The sequence below is a fragment of the Osmerus mordax genome, chromosome 16 (assembly GCF_038355195.1).
Source record: "Osmerus mordax isolate fOsmMor3 chromosome 16, fOsmMor3.pri, whole genome shotgun sequence".
In the NCBI taxonomy this organism is placed as follows: domain Eukaryota; kingdom Metazoa; phylum Chordata; class Actinopteri; order Osmeriformes; family Osmeridae; genus Osmerus; species Osmerus mordax.
The window spans coordinates 11462896-11483491 of record NC_090065.1 but is presented as its reverse complement, the minus strand read 5'-3'; the positions used below and the strand labels follow the sequence as shown (position 1 = coordinate 11483491).

Below are 20596 nucleotides of genomic sequence, written 5' to 3'. Positions count from 1 at the left end.
TAGAAAACAAGTTAGACAAGAGCTAACTAGATTGCTAGCTAGCAAGTTACCGCCCCCACATTTTGAACGTCACAGTAGACAGCAAACTTCTTCTTCTGTGGGTTGAGTAAACATTTTCACCAACGAGGTGAATCGCCACCGCCTAGCGGTACTGTACGTTAGGCTATAATGCTATGCTTTCTGTCTATGACATTCTATAGTTTCACTGAATTATATTTGCCTATGTGTAATGGATGGTGTATGTGTTGTTGTATAATCTCAATGTGTATGACCCTCAGTGCCCACCATGATATAGCTGTAACAAGTACAAGTAGAAACTGAATTTAAGTTGTTTTAAATGTTTTTTTTGTAGCGTGCCTTTATTTCGAAAAGTCTCGTCAATTCGAACCCGGACGTACTCTCGGTTAGTGTTGCTACAAACAGAGGTGGACATGTGTACTGGATTTTGCAGCTTTTGAAGTGAGATGGAAGTTGCTCAATTAAATGAGATTTTCAAGGAAGAACCCGTGTTCCATGTAAGTAACTTTCAGTAATTCAGTGTAATTTAGGACGAGGCAACCTGCATGTGACATAGCCTAACTGTGTTGCTAGATGACTGTGGAATATATGGTGCGAAAACACATACGAACATACAATTATGATTTAGTGCTGAAAGGACATGCAATGGATGTACATTGCTGCTCACTACTAACCACCTAAATATAATATTATAGCGTTGCTACTTCGCTTCGATGACTGCCCATTCTTCTGGGAATCCTCTCCTATGTTAGAACCTTCAAGCGGAATTTGCCCGTTAGCCAGCAGAGCATTGGTCTGAGGTCGGTCACTCAGTGAGAGTAAGAAAGAGTTGACCAAACGAATAAATGTAGGCCTGACACCTATATAAGACCCATGTATACTTCTTGGATATGTGCAACAGTTTTTTTCATATTCAAAATAATGCATTTGAATTATCTTACTACTTGTAGGACATTGATGAATCCAAGTACAATGAGTCCAGAGGTGGAAATGATGGAGGCCAAAAAGTGTGTGCTACCCTCAAGAATCTGTCTGTGAGGCTAACAGACTGCAGGAAACTGCTGGGATCAAAAGACTGTATCTTTCTTGGTAAGAGTTTGTGTAAGGAAGATACACTTCTGTGTTAGAATCTTCTGTGTTTTCTGTGCCACTGCTTTTCTGAAGCATTGTTGAATTAACATACGTTTTATTTCTTATTCTTACAGGACAGCGGCACAGCTACCGTTCTACGAGACAAAACCATTCTTCATCACAAGAAGGGAAGAAGGCCCATGTTTGCTCAGAATGTGGGAGGAAGTTCTATTCACTGTCATACCTGGAAATGCATCAGCATGTACACAGAGGAGTAAAACCTAATCACTGTGCTGACTGTGGAAAGGGTTTTACTTCAATGTCTGGATTAGTGTTACATCAGCGTGTACATTCTAGAGAGAAATCCCATACCTGTTCTTACTGCAATAAGACATTCTTTCTGCTAAGAGAATTGAAAACACACCAATGGGCACACACTGTAGGTCAACCATATCACTGCTCAGACTGTGGATTGGGTTTTAGTAAACTGAAGGATTTAAGCATGCACCTACCCAAACATAGTGTTGAGAAACCTTATCATTGTGAAGATTGTGGAAAAAACTTTACCACCCAGCCGGGATTAACCACTCACCAAAGGATACACAGCGGAGAGAAGCCTTACCATTGCACAGAGTGTGAAAAGGCTTTTGCGTCATCGTCGGAACTGTATAGTCACCAAAGGACACATTCCAAGGAAAAATCTTTCCAATGCACCGACTGTGGAAAGTTATTCAAGTCAGCAGCTGGGCTGAAAACTCATCTGGTAATGCATAGAGAAGATAGACCTTACCAGTGTTCTGATTGTGGGATAGGTTTCAGGAGAATGTCTGGTCTGAAACTTCATTGGAGAACGCACACTGGTGAGAAACCTTATACGTGTCAAGATTGTGGTAAGAAGTTTGCTCAACGCCCACATTTAAAAGCACACCAGGTAACACACACTGGAGAGAGGCCATTTTGTTGTACTGATTGTGGCAAGCGCTTCACTCAGTCATCTCATCTAAGAAGCCATCAGAAGTTGTATCATAATGGAGAAAAACCCTTTAGCTGCACAGACTGCGGAAAAAGCTTCACAATTGCCCATTACTTGAAAATACATCGATTATCACATACGAAAGAGAAACTGTACCATTGCTCTTACTGTGAAAAGATGTTTTCGTATCACAATGCCCTGAGAGCACATGAACGCAGACACACCGGAGAGAAGCCTTACAGTTGCAACATTTGTGGCGATAGTTTCCGAACATCGGGAGCCTTGTTGGTACACACACGTGGACACACAGGAGAAAAACCCTACTGCTGCATTACCTGCGGAAAGTCGTACACCACTGGACGCGCCCTACAATTGCATGAGATGAACCACACTGGAGAGAGACCGTTTGCCTGCGATTGTGGCAAAGCTTTCAAGTCACGGCCTGAGCTTGGTCAGCATAAGAAACGACATAAGCCAACACTTTAGAATGAGAAAAGGTATCCAACAGAAAGACCAATGACTTATCTGGGAACACCTGGAGAAAATAAGGAATCACAACTATGTCTCCCTCTTGATATTGTTGGTGGGTTTTCATCACATGCTTTTGGTAGAAAACGTACTGACTAAAATGTACTGTATGTATTCATTAAGGGTTTTTACTGTTGAGTAACTGCTAAACGGATATACATACACACTACTGGTCAAAAGTTTTAGAACACCTCAATTTTTCCAGTTTTTATTGAAATGTACATAGTTTCATGTCCCAATGTATGCTGAAATATGTAAAATGTAATCTGAAATCGCAGATATAACAGTTGAACACACTCGTGGCATTCTTTCTACAATGGAAATCAAATATTGTTCTGAAAGTTCTTCCCAACACTGTTGCAGAAGTTCCCACAAATGTGTTGCACTTGTAGGTTGCTTTGCACCTTTCTGTCCAGTTCATCCCAAACCAGGTTGATGGGGTTTAAGTCTGGAGACTGTGCTGGCCATTCCATGATTTGAAGCCTACCCTCTTGTTCTTTTCTTCTAAGGTAGTTCTGACATAGCCTGGAGGTATGTTTTGGGTCATTATCTTGCTGTAGGATGAACCCCTGAACGACTAGGCGTATACCAGAGGGTATTGCATGGCGCTGCAAAATGCTGTGGTAGCAGTTTTGGTTCAGGGTGCCCCTCACTCTGTGGAAGTTGCCGACTGGATCCAGCAAAAGAGCCCCCAAACCAACACTTTCAACAATCAACTGAGACTTGCGTACTTCGACCAGTGTTAAGCTGAGCTTGAAGCTGTTGTCCTGTGACCTGCCTATCACGCAAGCTGTTGACTCTCAGAAACTTCTGATTCTGTTGTGGCTTTGGGTCTGCTAGACCTCTTCGTGTCAGAGTTTCCTCCAGTTTCCAAGTGCCTTTTGATGGGTTACTCACTGACACCTTGGCTTTCTTTGCAATTTATATCTAAAGTAAAGACCTACACTTTTGAGGGTTATAATGGTCTGTCTGTCTTCCTTCGTGAATTGAAAAAACTAAAACAATATTTTTAACCTCTGGCAGTTTACCTCTTACCTTTGTACCATTTCAGGTTATTCACTGGACTTTAACTGCTTAAATATCAATAAAAATTCACTGGTATAGTATAATAAATATTTTTAACTACATCTTAATAAATAGCAAACAAACTAGACTAGAGCTAGCATAACTACATTGCTAGTTAGCAAGTTACCGCCCCCAGATGTTGAACGTCAAAGTAGTTCTTCTGTGGGTTAAGTAAACATACTTCAACCAACGAGGTGTATAGCCACCACCTAGCGGTACTGTCCGTTAGGCTATTCTAATGCTGCTTTCTGTCTATGACATTCTATAGAGTTTTACTGAATTATATTAGCCTTTGTGTAATGGATGTTGTATGTGTTGTTGGATAATCTCAATGTGTATGGCTCTCAGTGCCCACCATGATATAGCTGTAACAAGCACAAGTAGAAACTGAATTTAAATTGGTTTAAACGTTTTTTGTATCGTGCCTTTATTTTGAAAAGTGTCGTCAATTCGAACCAGGTGTTGCACCGTAAGCTGTGACCCATCAGAAACTGTGTCCGCGGCTGCACATCGTCTGCACGTGCGTGTACAATATTTAGAAGTTTAACTCCTTTATTAATCAGTTACAGTGGAGTCACCTATTCTGACAACTTACCCAATGTTCTGGTCCATTAAATGTTTAGTTTTTTCTTTACAGTAGAATATGATTATTTAAAATGTTAAATGTAGGTCTAGTGTAAGGTTTTAGTAGGCCTAGGTTATTACAAATGTAACTCGTGCATGCAGTCTCAAAGAAATACATGTTTAGAAAAATTTCAGAGAAAATGTACCCTAATATTTAATTTACTTTCAGATAAACATATGTTACTACCGCGAATATTCATGCGGTCACAGTTTCTGATGGGTCACCGGAACAACACCGGAAGTACTCTCGGTTAGTATAGCTACAAACAGAGTGGACACACGTGTAGAGGATTTTGCAGCTTTTGAAGTGAGATGGAAGTTGCTCAATTAAACGAGGTTTTCAAGGAAAAATCAGTGTTCCATGTAAGTAACTTTTAGTAATTCAGTGTAATTTAAGATTACGCAACCGGCGTGTGATGTAACTACTTTGTTGCTAGTTGACTGTGGAATTTACAGTGTTGGGGGTAACGCGTTAAGGAGCCTAATATAACGCGTTACTTTTTGACATTGAGTAATATTATTACAGTTAGCTACTTGTTTAAGTAACTTGTCCAAGTTACTGCATGAATTCAACAAAATAGCCATACAGATTGTTGCCTAAAGGACACTTCCTGGGCGCAGTAGCCTACTGTTTGCCTTTGAATCACGCTGCAGACAACAGCAATCATGGCCGCAGAACGTGTTACGTTTTCGGCGTGGGAATATTCACACTATTTCGCTTTTATTGAAGATATTGGTAAAAACAAAGTGAAATGCAAACTGTGCCCCAACAAAATATTATCTACTGCCAAAAACACCACTTCAAACTTCTCGATAGTGTCCACAGAGAAACGAAGCTGAAAACTGGCGAAAATCCACTTTAAACCATAAGAGAGATGGCGACCCGTTTCCACAACTCGCTACTAAAAGTAATAGTTAAAGCAGTACCGGTCCTAGCACACCTGGCGCCCAAGGCGAAGTGTATCAACAGAACCCCCCCCCCCCCACACACACACACACACACACACACACACACACACACACACACCCCTGATTCAAATGAATGGTCATAAGATGGATAACGACCCATTCATTTGAATCAGGTGTGTTGGAGCAGGGAAACATCTAAAACATGCAGGACAGGGGTGCCCTGAAGACCATGGTTGGGAACCACTGGCCTAAGCAACACACTCGCTCGGATCTTTCTGCGGGAAACCCTGCATATTATGTTTATTTTTATATATCAATATATTGGGGGGGACATTTTTATCAGATTTGAATATTGGGGGGATGTGTCCACCCCAAGACATATTATGATTACGGCCTTGAAAACATTCAAATATGATTTAGTGCTGGAAATACATGCAATTGATGTACACTGCTGCTCACCACTTACCACCTAAATGTAATATTATAGCGTTGCCACTTCGCTTCAACGACAGCCTCATTCTTCTGGGAATACTTTCCATATGTTAGAATGTTCAAGCGGAAAGTGCCCTTTTAGCTAGCAGAGTTTTGGTGTGAGGTCGGTCACTGATTGGATTATTATATCTGGTATCCTGACAGATAGAGCTAGCGCTCAGTGAGAGTAAGTAAGAGTTGACTTGTAGGGATCCATGAATAAATGTAGGCCTGACACCTAGATAAGACCCATGTATACTTCTTGGATATGTGAAACTCTCTTTTTTGTATTCAAAATAATGCATTTGGATTCTTATTCTACTTGTAGGACATTGATGAATCCAAATACAAAGAGTCCAGAGTGGTTAATGACAGAGGTGGAAATGATGGAGGCCAAAAAGTATGTGCTACCCTCAAGCAACTGTCTGTGAGGCTGAGAGACTGCAGGAAACTGCTGGGATCAAAAGACTGTATCTTTCTTGGTAAGGAAAATACAATTCTGTGTTAGAATCTTCTATGTTTTCTGTGTGCTACTGCTTTTCTGAAGCATAGTTGAATAAACATGCATGTTTTATTTCTTATTCTCATAGGACAGCGGCACAGCTACCGTTCTACGAGACTAAACCATTCTTCATTAAGAGAAGAGAAGAAGGCCCAATTTTGCTCAGAATGTGGGAAGAAGTTCTATTCACTGGCATACCTAGAAATGCATCAGCATGTACACAGAGGAGTGAAACCTAATCACTGTGCTGACTGTGGAAAGGGTTTTACTTCAATGTCTGGATTAGTGTTACATCAGGGTGTACATTCAAGAAAGAAATTCCATACCTGTGCTTACTGCAAGAAGACATTCTTTGGGCTTAGAGAATTGAAAACACACCAATGGACACACACCGTAGATCAACCATATCACTGCTCAGACTGTGGATTGGGTTTTATTAAACTGAAAGATTTAAACATGCATCTACCCAAACATGGTGTTGAGAAACCATATCACTGTGAAGATTGCGGAAAAAACTTTTCCGCCCTGACGGGATTAACCACTCACCAAAGGATACACAGCGGAGAGAAGCCTTACCATTGCACAGAGTGTGAAAAGGATTTTGTGACTTCATCGGCACTGTCTAGTCACCAAAGGACACATTCCAAGGAAAAATCTTTCCAGTGCACCGACTGTGGAAAGTTATTCAAGAGACCAGCTGAGCTGAAAACTCATCTGGTAATACATAGAGAAGATAGACCTTATCAGTGTTCTGATTGTGGGAAAGATTTTAGGAGAATGTCTGGTCTGAAACTTCATTGGAGAACGCACACTGGTGAGAAACCTTATACGTGTCAAGATTGTGGTAAGAAGTTTGCTCAACGCCCACATTTGAAAGCACACCAGGTAACACACACTGGAGAGAGGCCATTTTGTTGTACTGATTGTGGCAAGGGCTTCACTCAGTCATCTCATCTAAGAAGCCATCAGAAGATGTATCATAAAGGAGAAAAACCCTTTAGCTGCACAGACTGCGGAAAAAGCTTCACAATTCCCCATTACTTGAAAATGCATCGATTATCACATACGAAGGAGAAACTGTACCATTGCTCTTACTGTGAAAAGATGTTCTCTTATGACAATGCCCTGAGAGCACATGAACGCATACACACCGGAGAGAAGCCTTACAGTTGCAACATTTGTGGCGATAGTTTCCGAACATCTGGATCATTGTTGATACACACACGTCGACACACAGGAGAAAAACCCTACTGCTGCATTACCTGTGGAAAGTCGTACACCACTGGACGCGCCCTACAATTGCATGAGATGAACCACACTGGAGAGAAACCGTTTCCCTGCGATTGTGGCAAAGCTTTCAAGTCACGGCCTGAGCTTGGTCAGCATATGAAACGACATAAGCCTAACACTTTAGAATGAGAAAAGGTATCCAACAGAAAGACCAATGACTTATCTGGTAGCACCTTGGGGAAAATAAGGAATCACAACTATGTCTCCCTCTTGATATTGTTGGTGGGTTTTCATCACATGCTTTTGGTAGAAAACGTACTGACTAAAATGTACTGTATGTATTCATTAAGGGTTTTTACTGTTGAGTGAGTGCTAAACTGATATAAAAAAAAAGTATTTTTTTAAAATAGATGAAAATATATATTTGGGGGGGGGGGGATCATAGATGATTATGCAAATTCAAGCTAGAACAGTTCTTTGATTGACCTTTAGTGAATGACAACTTTATAGTTCCATGGGTTACAGACCACCAAGTGTATCTCTTTCCCCTAACATTTATAAATGAATGCATTGATTGAATGGAGAAAGGCTACTTCCAAGTGGCTCAAACTCAGGACCCTTGGGCTTTACAGTGGTACCTGCAAAATTAAGTTGGTTTGCACGACCCAGATTGATACTGAAACCAGGGCTCTCATTCACTGAACATACCTCAGAAGTAAGTAAGGTGGTGGAGACCCTCTCTACCACACTGACCTTTATTTAGACAGGCCAGTCCTGAGTGCAACCCCCCTGTAATCCCCTTCACCAAGTGCCTTTTTTTGTATTATATGTTTTCCCTTTTGGTAAGTTGTTTACTTTCATGGCCCTGCAAAAATGAATTTTATCTCACATTAACTACTGCTTACTCACCTGGTCTACTGCCAACTCCACTACCCTTACACCGGCCATGTCTCTCTACAAACAGGCTCTTAAAATACTTGACAAAAAACCTTAATCACACCATCACTGTTCAGTCCTCCATAAGTACAGACTTTTAAGTTAGGACAACCTGATCACATTTAAGAACTGTTGTTTAATGTTTAAAATCCGGTTTAACATGGCCCCCACACCACTATGCAGCCTCGTCAAGTTTAGAACAGCAGCAACCAGTGCTACTCGAGGGGCAGCAAGATGAGACTGTAAAATTCCTTTAAAAAACCATTTACATTTTAATGTTCATGAATGTACTGTCCCTCTTGATAAAATAAATTTAATTGAAAAAAATTTCATTGAAGCTTTAGCCCAATATAATAAGAACCAAGTGCATTGTGTACTACTGTGTAGACTGCTGACAAACAATATCTATGAAGAAATCAAGAGCTGTTAACACCAATATTTGATGTAAATAAAATGTAAGAAATGCAATCTGCTTTTGACTAAATCTGCCATCCAATTATCTGAGTTTAATGGGCGTAGACTACAGGTGCATCAATTTACAAATTCTTGCACAAAAACAAACACCCAAATAATTGCTGTAGTACATTGAGTGCATTTGTATTCTGCCCTTCAGCACTATGATTTGGATAAGATAAGATCACATTAAGTGTAGTGCAGACACAAATTTGAGAGTTGTTTTATACATATCGGATGGAAGAACGTTGTCCACAAAGGTATTTTAGGGCACCAATGGCATTTAAGAAGATAAGCAGTAATCATATTCAACACTTGTTTGCATGTCTGTCTTTGACCCCTCAGTATCACTCAACTCCTGTACTATACGCTCTGGATAAGAGCGTCTGCTAAAATGCTAAATGACTACAGCTGGACTTTCCATCTGAAACTTGCATGAAACTGCATTTCAAATTATCTTGGGGACAATTCCGATTTCGAACAGATTACTCTCCATTGCTCTTGGACAATGAGGAATACTTAGTTGATTTATTATTGTTCAATTGACCAAGTTCTGAAGACATATCTTCTTGTTGGCGTGTAAAGGTTTCTACTTTTAGCAAAGGCAATAAAGTCATCAGATATCCTTGTTAGTGTTGTCAGGGTTGTTGTTAATTGTCAAGACAGTGCGCACTTTTATTGTGAAAGGTTTGAAATACGCAGATAACGTTGATATCACGTGATTGTTTCATAAATATTTTTTTAAAAATGGCGCTACCCTATATCAGTCGTGTGATTCTTAGAAACACAAGTAAAATAAAACAACTTTTTCCGGCTAGCAGCCACAGTTTGTCAATTGATAGTCTAATTCGTGCAAGGGTACAATCGATGCAATATCAGCATTCTGTAACATCTAATTTAAGTGAGCCGTACAGCTCTGTATTGGGAAGGTCAATGCATGGCAGTGAACAAAATGGTACTAGGAATCGTGCAAATTGCTGGACTTATGGAATCTGGAGTGTAATGGGTAAAACTTTAGTTTTGGCTTAACGTAGGATATATTACACTATGGGCTGAGCCTCGAAATAATTGAACCGATCCTTGGCCATTGAGTAGAAAATATTTAATTTGTTTCAGGGACTATCAATAAATTAGCATTCATTCCGTAACGTGTCAAAATAATAGTAGGCTAATAGTAAAAATATCCCGTCTAGTAAGTGATAGCCTAACCAGACTTCTTCTCTTCAGCATTTTCGCTCTTTGGTCAAACTGAGGAGGATACCAGAGATGAAGCCCAGAAGAAAGAGGATGAGATCATCTTACTTTTGAAAAAAGCCAAAGTAAGCATCAGTGAGACTAATGAGAATAATAAAAATGCCTTGCATTAAAGTTGTCCGTTTTTAGGTAGATAATGTTTCTCATATCTTTTGTGTCCACTTTCACATTCTCACTACCAGCTCAGTATGAAGAGGGGTCAACTTCAAGTAGCCTCTGGGTTCCTTCATCAGGCAATAGCATTGGCTCATAAGTCCCACAACACAAAAGCCATTATCTATACGTACAGCCTGGTAAGTGTGAATGACAAACAACCTATTCATTCAAAATGTATTTTACGTATCGTCGATACTATTAAATACATATCGGTTTTTAAAGCTATTAAAATGTTGTTTGTGTGTGTTGAGCTATGACACAATATAACACATATCTATCAAGAAGTAAAGGATTATTATCATACAATAAGATTAAGATGTGAGTAAAAATAGGATGAAATGAAGTTGGAAATCAGCTCTTGACCTGATCTAAGATACCTGACATTACACAACAATTTCTTAATAAAATAAGGACTAAGTTTAAATATTATTAATCACATCTGTCCATTAAAAGAGAAACATCCTTGTCTACCTATTCTTTTACAGAACACAGACATTCTTGAACGCTGTTCAGCCCTGTATAATCTACTTCCTCTGTGCTACCTACTGTAACAGGAGCGTAATGAGCTGCATTGTTTCTATGACTACAACACAGCTCAATCACTGCAATCGATCAATTAACCTCTTGTTCACTGTTTTTGTCTACAGATGGCAAACCTGGCCTATGTCCAAGGTCAACTGGACAACGTGAGTGCAGGTTGTCCAAATACTCTGTGTTTATGCTCAGTACTTCTCCTCGTTTTAGCTTTCCCCACATGTAGAGCTTAATGGTTTTGCCTGTTGTCGCACTCTTTCCCTATGAACACCCTATCATCTTATGGATGTCTTTTTGGTGCTATATGTGAATTGTGTGTGCTCTTCTTTCCAGGCAGAAAAACTCTTCAAAGCAGCCATGAGTTTCATGCTATCCGGAGGAACACCACAGGTGAGTTACTAATCTCAGAGCTTAATGGCCTGGGTGCCTTTGTGGTCCGACCACCTGTCTTACAAAAGAAACTTATTGTTAGATCAATAATCTTTTTTTATTGTCGGTTCCCTATTTATAACCATAGGATGACAATGCAGTCGTTGAGATGTCTTTGAAGCTTGCTACCATATATGCTGGCCAAAATAAGTAAGTGTATTTTAATGGAATTGTCATAGTCAGAGGTGACAGAAAATGCTTGGCCATTTTAATCTTCTTTGAAAGATGAAATCTGTTACAAAAAATTTAACAGTGCTGACATCCTTAAATTTAAAATATGATATTAATATATTAAATTAAGAGGGATAAAACTTAATGGACACCCTAATGTAAGTTAAAAAGAGCGTAAAGAAAATAGGAATTATTTGAATGGTGACAAGTATCGCTGTGTTTATCATCAACATTTTGTTGTCCCACACAATTTCATATTTTGTTACTCCTCTAGTAACAAAATATGAAATTGTTTCCTGACTTTTATGGTATCTGTTTTTTTTTGTCTCCTCCAAGGAAGGAGTTGGCAGAGCATGGGTTTCAGTTCTGCACTGAATCTCTTAAAGCCAAGCTGGAGAAGAAGGAAACCTCCACAGAGGAGCAATCAGAAGAACAAGCAGGTCAGTTCAAGATCTCTCTTGGAATGAATAAAAAGGAATTTAAAACAGGATTGATCCACACATTATAACCATAATGACACAAACCTGTTCTATTAAGCTTTGATTTTGACCTTGCACATACAACCACCTCACCAATGGGTCTCGCTCTTTTCCAGAGGAGGCAAAGAAGCATCGCAAGGAGACACGTCTGCTGCTGGGCCTTTGCCTTGACTCCAGAGCCCGGTACATGGCTGTCACGCAGCGCCCGAGCCAGGCCACCAGAGACTACCAGAGCGCCCTAAAGATCTGCCAGGAGGAGCAGGGGGAGACCCATCCGCAAGTACGTCCGAGCTCCACAATATAATCACTTTAAAAGTTTGAAAAGATTTTTTTATAGTTTCCTTCCATCAAGTTACGATTTCACCGATCCAGTCTGGAAAATGTTGAGTATCTGGGAGTCAGGTGGCTGAGCGGTGAGGGAGTCGGGCTAGTAATCCGAAGGTTGCCAGTTCGATTCCCGGTCATGCCAACTGACGTTGTGTCCTTGGGCAAGGCACTTCACCCTACTTGCCTCAGGGGAATGTCCCTGTACTTACTGTAAGTCGCTCTGGATAAGAGCGTCTGCTAAATGACTAAATGTAAATGTAAATGTAGTATCTGTATAACAACTTGAACTTTACTTTATGATCTGTAAGCACTAAAGTGATTTCCTCAGGTATCATGTTCAACATTTTGTGCCTTTTTCCTTTCAGTCCATTGTGCTTCTGAGCGACCTGGCCACAATTCTAGATCAACAGGGGCGGTACGATGAGGCCCTTCCTCTGGTGAAGAAGGCAGTGGATCTGAGCAGGGCTGCCGGCCATCCGGACCAGCACGTTTTGATGGGAAACATGGCTGGCATCCTGCTCCACCAAGGTAATGAGCAGTGACTAGGAACTCTGCAAACACTTGACTCATGGTGAGAAGTTGTTTGCTGCATGCTGTTCAAGAATTTCTTTAAATTTGTTGTTTCACAGTATGACTCCATGGCAATTCATAGTTGACTAATTATTAACCAATTACTAGCTGTGTGTCATCCTTTCTTGTTGTTTGGTTCTGTATTTTGTAAGTTTCCTTAAGATTTCAATCACAACTATTGCTTATTTGTTCTGGCTCATCTCTTGTTTTTGTTGGAAACAGGTCATTTGGATGAGTCAGTCCATCTCTATAAAGAGGCTTTGACTTTGGCCCTTTCTGTGGGAGATGAAGAGGCTGTGGAGCAGATCCTGGCAGGGCTGAAAGAGGTAGACAAAAAGAGGAATGAACCTAAGGAAGCCCAAGAGTGAAATAGACAAAAGACTGAGACCTCAAATTAAGATCAACCTTCAAGTCATTTTGTTTTTTTGCTGATTTGATTCAGTCAAATTAAACACAGCAAGAAAAATTGTTGAGGCTCTCCCATAACAAAATGTAATATCTATTCTGTATGTCAAATGAAATGGAGAGGCATTGGAAGGGATTCCCAGTGTGTGAGAAAGTCTGTCCTGTTTACAAACAAGACAGGTTCATCCCCTCATGTGCCATTTTGTCAGACTCTCATACTGTAACATGGTGTACTTGACTGTAACAAAACTGTAATCCCTGCATACTAAACTGTGACCCTTTTCACATGAAGAACCAGGATTCTCTCCATTGTATTTAAAGTGGCTTTAACCAGTGTCATACCTAATCGTTTTAAACCACCACAGGCATTATTGTAACGTAACCGTTGAAAAGAAAAGTTTTCCGGACTTCAACAGTTTTGGCATTGGCAGCATCCAAAATGAAAATTAAATTGAGCCCTTTGTAATCTTTTTCAATTTACAGAGCTGTGTTGTAGTTCCCAGGCAGAGCCTGTGTACCAGAAAACAAGCTTGCGTACAGTGGCAGCTCATGCACCTTAAGAGATCACAGTAGAACAGAGTTTTGTGGTCATCTTAGCACAGTGCAACTCCTTCCTTTCCTTACTTTATTCCTTCTGTAATCACAGTACATCTTATTGTTGTAATGTTAAGTAATTGTCTTCTCAAGATGAGGGAAGGCAAGTTATCTGTTTGCTGTAATTACAATAAAGAATGTTTTGAAACATTCACATTGACTATGTATTTTTGGGGAGCTTAAAAAAGTGAAAATTTACAGAACAAAATTTAATGTAAAGCAAAACTATTTACCCATACATTTCATCAGCCTTTAGATGAGAACATTATTTTTACTCCTTACAACTGATCATAAAAAATAAAATCTAATTTGGAAAGCGTTTTATGTACAAAATGAGCAGTACAAGCACAAATACTAGATTGTTTGAAGAAGATATAACACCCTTCTCCAGATTCACTGGTTGCCAGGGATGGTGGGCTGATTGCTTTCTTTTCAGAAGAGAACACACTAGAAACAATGTCATGTAAATAGAAATGCAGTTATAATGAAGAATGATTGTGTTTGTTATTATGACGTTCGATTCATGTTTACATAGTTAGGACTTAAAAAACAAAGTTAGCATAAACATAGCTTGTTTAGTGTACAGCTTGGAAACAAAGGCAGCAGCCTACGTTGTTCAGTATTAAGGGGATCTTAGAGCGTGTTTTAAGTAATAATGCATCTTACGCAGACCAGACACAAAAACAACTTTATCCCATTACGATACTCGGTGACGCAAGACTTGACAACCATAAACATAATTTCAGTTAACATTAAATAATGTCCTTTTATCTACATAAAAGGACATTATTACACTACATATAATTCTGTGATATTACTCCATTTGAGCTGTGCATTAAACTGGGCATTCAGCCACCTAACCAGCATATTTGAAGGGACTGAATGTCAACATTTGTTCACCTCAACAAAAGTAAACTATAAGTTTTTGTTTAAACCATGCTACACCTGTGGGAGCCTAAGCTCTGTTCCCATACACTGTCTTTAACTACCACAAAACATCAATTTTAAGTGAGACCATTGTCCACTGAGAAAGAAATACATAGCATGTTCTTCTGTCCCACAGATTTATCTATATGTGCTTAATCACTGTTTACCACAATTTGTTTCAGGTGTGTGTGTTTACATATGCAGTACTTTTGAACCTGTGTGTATTTGTGTGGCGTTTGACATTAGGCAGTTTTCCTTACCTTTTTGCTCTAATAGGAAAGATCATTAGAGAAAAACTCCTTTTGTCTGTCATTATTAGTCTGGTTTATTGTAGTAATACTAACAAATATGTTGGGGCATAATGCTTTTAGTGTGTCCAATTATCTTTCTTAGAGAGTAATAAGCACATTAAGCAAAATTTTGTAGTACTCAAATATAGTTAATACTTTGAGGACATGTCCAAATGGAAGACATAACATCCTGTGCATTACTGAATGTTTTATTTTATGCTGACCATACATTGTACATTTTTCATCAGTCTGATACAGTTACAGACCGTACCAAAACCCCTTGAACGCATTTAGTCATTATAAGTTTTATTGATTATAATTGTATGGTGTGAACAAAGTATGTTTGCAACTGTAAACATAAATTGCGTCACAGTTTGGCTTTATAACACTGGCACTGTGCATACAATTTGCTCTAACTTTGTCCATACTGTACCTGTGACTTATAACTAATAATATGTCTATTCCCATGGATAATAGCTGTTTTTGTTCTTTAAAGGCTGTCAATATTAATTACATAGAACACACAGACTCTCTGAATTCGTCCCTATAAAAGAGCCCTCTGTAGAGAGGATCATACTAGAGGGCTGTAGGTATACTGCTGGGTAGCAGCAGACGCATGCATCTGGAGGAATCAGCAATCCCAATATTTCAAGAGAGAAGGTAGGTCGAAGCATTTTGATGCCCTTTTCAAATGAATTCACTGTTTCCTTTGGAAATGTCCTTTCTGTTTGTTCTGTGTGCTTAATTTGTTCTTCCAGATACTTTTTGTGTTAGCTGCGATTGTAATTTATTTATTTATTAAAGACTTACAAATAGCTAAATCCATCAGTTTTGGTAATCTAATAATTAAATGGATCTGATTGTTTCAGAGAGATGACAAAGTTTTATTGTTTTTAGAGCAGAACAAAAGACAAGTCCTGATGTGGATCCTCTGTATCACTTCACTTAGATATGTATTGATCAAAGTAATATTTATTTAGGTGATTACCATTATATATTTTTTTGTCAGATTTATTTCTATTCAACCACAAGAGCATTGAGGCTGAGCACATATGTTGGTTGATTAGGCTTGGGTCATAGTTGCATTATAGCTCATCCCAAAGGGTTGAGGTCGGGTCTGTGTGAACCAGTCTATTTTTTTACACCAATCTTGACAAAAGATTTCTATGTGGACCTTGATTCTTGCATGGGTGCTAACAAATCATGTTGACAAAGAAAGGGCCTTCCCAAAACTATTGCAGCAGAGTTTTCCAGAATAAACCTTCTGCACAGTTGGTCTTGGTGAGTCTTCCTAGTCTCAGGCCAGATTGGTTATCGATATGCGTTGACTAATTCATGAGCATATCATGGTTTGGAATGGTTCCATACCCTTTTGACCCATGGGCCAACAACTGTTAGACTGTTGGTTGAGTTCTATTCAGGAATATAGGTCCTATTCTGGGAATTATTACTTTAATTTAAACTTTAATGATGAACAATGACTATTTGTTGTACATCTTCCAGTATTGAGGGACAAGTATTGTCCACTCAGCTGGTCCCTCATCACCACTGTCCTATCCTGGTCTTCAGACTTCAGAATGACCTGTAATGCTTTAGCCTCCAATGACTGTTACTCTGCTGTATTGATATTGCTTGTTACTTGATATTTAGAAGTGGTGAGTATATTAACCATATGATAAAATATTGATGAGAACTGTCGGATCTGGGTCAGAAAAGCTGCAACAATACACTGTTGAAGAACATCAATCCATCATGAATTCAGCAGTAAAAAAAATAAATAGGCCCTTGTCCAATCACTAACCTTATAAACTGTCTAAAAAAACATTGTGTTGGGCATTTTATTTGATAATGATGTTATGGATGTTTTTGATTAATTACATGCTTCCTGGCCCTTCCCAATTATAAACTAATCCTATTACAGTACTGGGAAACTGCTCCTTGGTCACGAGTGCCATCTTGTGGAGTACCATGCGCTCACCATCCTGTCTATCACCATGGAAACCCCTTAGCTTCTTGATCACTGGTTTTTATCACTATGGTGTCTGTTTCACTGATGCAAGTAGACACATTTCCTCAATGTCAAATGTATTGGTGTGTGTGCAATGACATAGCCTCTTATAGTCAAGACTCCATATGATTGTGGGAATGAGGCAAAAAGTGATATCAGAGGTCTTTGTTGATGAGAAATTAGTCAGTTGGTATGGTAGCTTGTTAGAATAGTTAACAAACGTTGAGAAATGTTCCTGTCACATGATAAGCAACGTGCAATGCCAAGTGCGAGTGCGTGTTACTGGGAATATCCAATATCTACACAATATTCAATTCTATGTCTATTTTGTGCATGTTTACATGTGAATACAAGTGTGTGATTTATTGCTGCGTCATCTCCCCGGTCACATGCTTGCTAGAGTAGGAAACCAATCAGAGAAGGGAATGGAACTTGGGGGAGGGACTGAAATATGAGTCGAACTTTAGTAATATAAGTTGATACTGAAAAGAGAGAATGCAGAATGTGTATGTGTGTGGATATGGACAAGTGTGATTTTTTTTTAGAACCAGGGAAAGAGTTCTATCCAACAGTCTATCCCATTCTCAGTGTATCTGTGTATCACTCCCTCTCTCCTCATACCTCTCATCTATTTCCTTCTCGCTGTTTCATTCACGCACTTCCTCTCCTCTTCTCCCTTTCTCCTTGCCTATTAATTCTCATCAAGTTCTTACTGTGCACTACGATGTCTGCTGTTGCTGCAAGCTCTTCACAGTAAGCATGCTGAGGTAAGCTCTGTCGCTTTCTTCCTTGCTCACACACACATGCACAGACACACATACACACATTGACTCCAGTCACCTTGAATTGTGTCGCTGACTCCAAGCTCAGAGGCAAGGACTTAAATTTCCCATTGACACAGTTATAATGCTTTGTGTTTTGGGGTTGTCACTGCAGTCCATCACATATTTATAGCTACTAGCACTTCCCCAAAAAATTTGAATGCCATTATCTTTTGTTGAATTCTATTCAAACATTCACTTATGTATGTGGATATGTTTATGATCGATGAGACAAGTGTTGTACGACACATCATAACAGTTGTAAATCATTATTGAGTTGCTTTTTTTTTTTTACTGAGGTGACACATTTGTTTATGGCAACTCTTGAAATGTTCAAGTTTGCAGACACAGTCATAGTTGTCTAACAGTGTAATTGGTTTGTTGAATTGAAGCATCTGAAACTTTTGATAGACAGAATGTAAATGAATGACCACAGTGATGGGTCCCCATGAATTCTGAAAGGGTAAGGTCTTCACTCTTTCAGTAATTTGTGGACATATTTACATAAGAGGGAAGATAACTTATGACTACCTGTCAATTTAGCATATTTCCATATCATATTTATACCTTTTAAACACATCCCATCAAAACCAGTAATTTTCCAACAGTATAGTGTATGCTGTGCAGCTGTAAACAGTATGTACAACATCCATTCCATGAATTTGAATGACATGCTATTTTAATGCAAGCTGCGTGTGGGCTAACCATGAGAGTTATAAACTCACAAGAGATGGATACCACCCATTACCATCGTGAGTGGCATAACTGTTCATTTCAGCGCCTCTCCTACTCTACTCTAACTGCTTTGTAGAAGTTACACGGCATGCTACGCTAACCTCTGAGAACACGTTTTTTGATTATTGTTTTCTTTGGCCATGTGATCCATTCATCAATTTCCAGACTAGATGCATGACTGAAAATGTTTTTTCTGTGTGATTTATTAGTTTCACAACTGCTTATAGTAATCAGCAGAATTAACTATTCAAAATCTATTCGAACAGATAATATGTCACCAAAATTTGAAACTGCAGTGTCAATTGTGTATGCCTTTGTCTAGTGTCTGGATAAAACTGTCATCAGTTGTGGACCCCTGTTCTAAAACAAATATTCTACTTTAAATGACCAGGTTCTGTCACAAGCATTCTTAAACCTTTAATCAATCAAATACTATTTTGTAGGTGTCTTCTGTGGAGTGTTTTCACAACTATATATTTAGGATGTTTATATTCATATTAGGATTTGCATTTGTGGGTCTGGTGCTGGGTTTCCGATTATCAAATGTGTTCTGTTGCTGAGTCACTGTCCTCCTTTACCTTGAGCCAGACTGATCTGAGATACTGAGAGAAGTGTACTGACCATTGGAATGCCTGTAAAACACTTCTGTTTCATGCATCTCCATCTAGCATAATTTATACAATTCAGACGGAAAACATAATATGAGAAAAAAAAACAGTAGCTGTAATTTGGACCTTAAAAATGTGTATACATATAATTAGATCCCTAAAATAGATTTTAAACATCTTAATTCTCCAGCAGCCTCTTGGGCATCTGACAGACAAAACTGTCTGCTACCATGGAATATTACTCAAGGGGTACGAGACATTCCCATGACCTTACAGTCAGAGAGACCAATCCTTTATTGTGTTTCACTGGTTTACCATGGACTACAAGGCAATGTTTTCTATAAATGTCATGTGTACATAAGCTCTCTGGTCACTATTACACTTAAATTGGGTAATCTTTTCTCAAAAACATTTTCTACATCATAATCCCCTTTGCATAACACTGACTACCAGACATATTAGTGACTGGCTGGCAGATTGTGAATGCCCACTCAGGGTTGATCTTAACATCCCGTAAAACAACAGTCAAAAGATTTTGGAATCTCCCTCATGATCCCACTTACTGACCCGTTTCTAGCTCCTGCTTTAACTTGAGTATTTTGTGTCTTTGTTTTGACTTTGATATGATCACAGATGTATTAAGTAATGTGGTGTGAGAGAAGGTCAGTCAAGAACACTCACAAATTAACTCAAAAACATATATTTTTGTAATACATAAAAAAGTACATGCACAAAAGGGGTGAGGCCCACAAATCTAAAGCAGAACCGAATCCTTGACCTTTTACAGAATCACTGACCGTACAGTACTTAAGTGTTTGTCCTTTATATTAGAAATAGTGAAAGCCGTTTTGATAGTCTTCAAATCGATCTTTTCTTTTCCCTAATGAAATTAAGGCTGTGCCAAGCTAATAGTTGAATCATGGACAGATTGAAATTGAGCACTGAGCATGTACACACAGACACACGTACACAAGTCAAGTCAGGTACCTGATGGATGAAGTGAATTCAGACAATTAAATAGAGAAAATAATTGTAATATTTTTAAGAAGCTTACAGTCATTTTTTGTAAAATAAAATGGTATATTGATTCTATGTTGAGATAAGGCTTGTTAAAAACGTGGGGCAATGGCTAGACTATGATCAAAGACATTTCTACAGTCATAGAAATGCCAAGCGCAATATAGAAAAGGATTCATATGTTTTCATTTAGAAGAGAAGAAGATTAATTGAATCTTCAAACAAAAGAATCATGCAGTGAAACAGTTTTGCTGATTCATTCTGAATGAGCACATCAAATAAACACACATTTTTGAAATAACAATAGAAACATTAACTACAAGTCATTACATTTACTCACTGCTAAGCACCTGAATTGAAGATTCTCTGTCTGTTCATCTCAAATATCATAACATTCTTGGAAGACAGGAATTGTCACATGATACCTTTAACAATCCTCCTCATCACCATTTCTGTTTGTGTCTGTACTTTCTATGCAGCTTTGACATTGC

At 38.9% G+C, this 20596-nt stretch overlaps 3 protein-coding genes across 4 annotated transcripts; all 3 read left to right on the top strand.

The window, feature by feature from the left end:
- The first annotated feature begins 464 nt into the window (after nt 1-464).
- Nucleotides 465-3199, top strand: LOC136959006 (zinc finger protein 665-like). 2 transcript variants are annotated; one of them, XR_010878714.1, is made up of 4 exons: nt 465-515; nt 969-1107; nt 1224-2645; nt 3100-3199. XR_010878714.1 is itself a non-coding variant. In XM_067253188.1 (3 exons), the coding sequence occupies exons 1-3, from the start codon at nt 465-467 to the stop codon at nt 2546-2548; spliced, it is 1515 nt and encodes a 504-aa protein (XP_067109289.1). In that variant the 3' UTR covers nt 2549-3073. The 2 variants fall into 2 exon arrangements, 1 of the variants encoding a protein (XP_067109289.1); XM_067253188.1 differs by lacking the exon at nt 3100-3199 and having other exon boundaries at nt 1224-3073.
- A 1392-nt stretch (nt 3200-4591) lies between these two features.
- On the top strand, nt 4592-7795 carry LOC136959005 (zinc finger protein 569-like). The gene is made up of 3 exons (XM_067253187.1): nt 4592-4642; nt 5988-6141; nt 6250-7795. Exons 1-3 carry the CDS (start codon nt 4592-4594, stop codon nt 7578-7580), a joined length of 1536 nt encoding a protein of 511 aa, XP_067109288.1. The 3' UTR covers nt 7581-7795.
- A 1732-nt stretch (nt 7796-9527) lies between these two features.
- On the top strand, nt 9528-13853 carry ttc19 (tetratricopeptide repeat domain 19). The gene is made up of 10 exons (XM_067253499.1): nt 9528-9786; nt 10008-10099; nt 10217-10327; nt 10838-10876; nt 11058-11114; nt 11242-11303; nt 11661-11764; nt 11920-12083; nt 12496-12658; nt 12923-13853. Exons 1-10 carry the CDS (start codon nt 9528-9530, stop codon nt 13066-13068), a joined length of 1197 nt encoding a protein of 398 aa, XP_067109600.1. The 3' UTR covers nt 13069-13853.
- The last annotated feature ends 6743 nt before the right edge of the window (nt 13854-20596 follow it).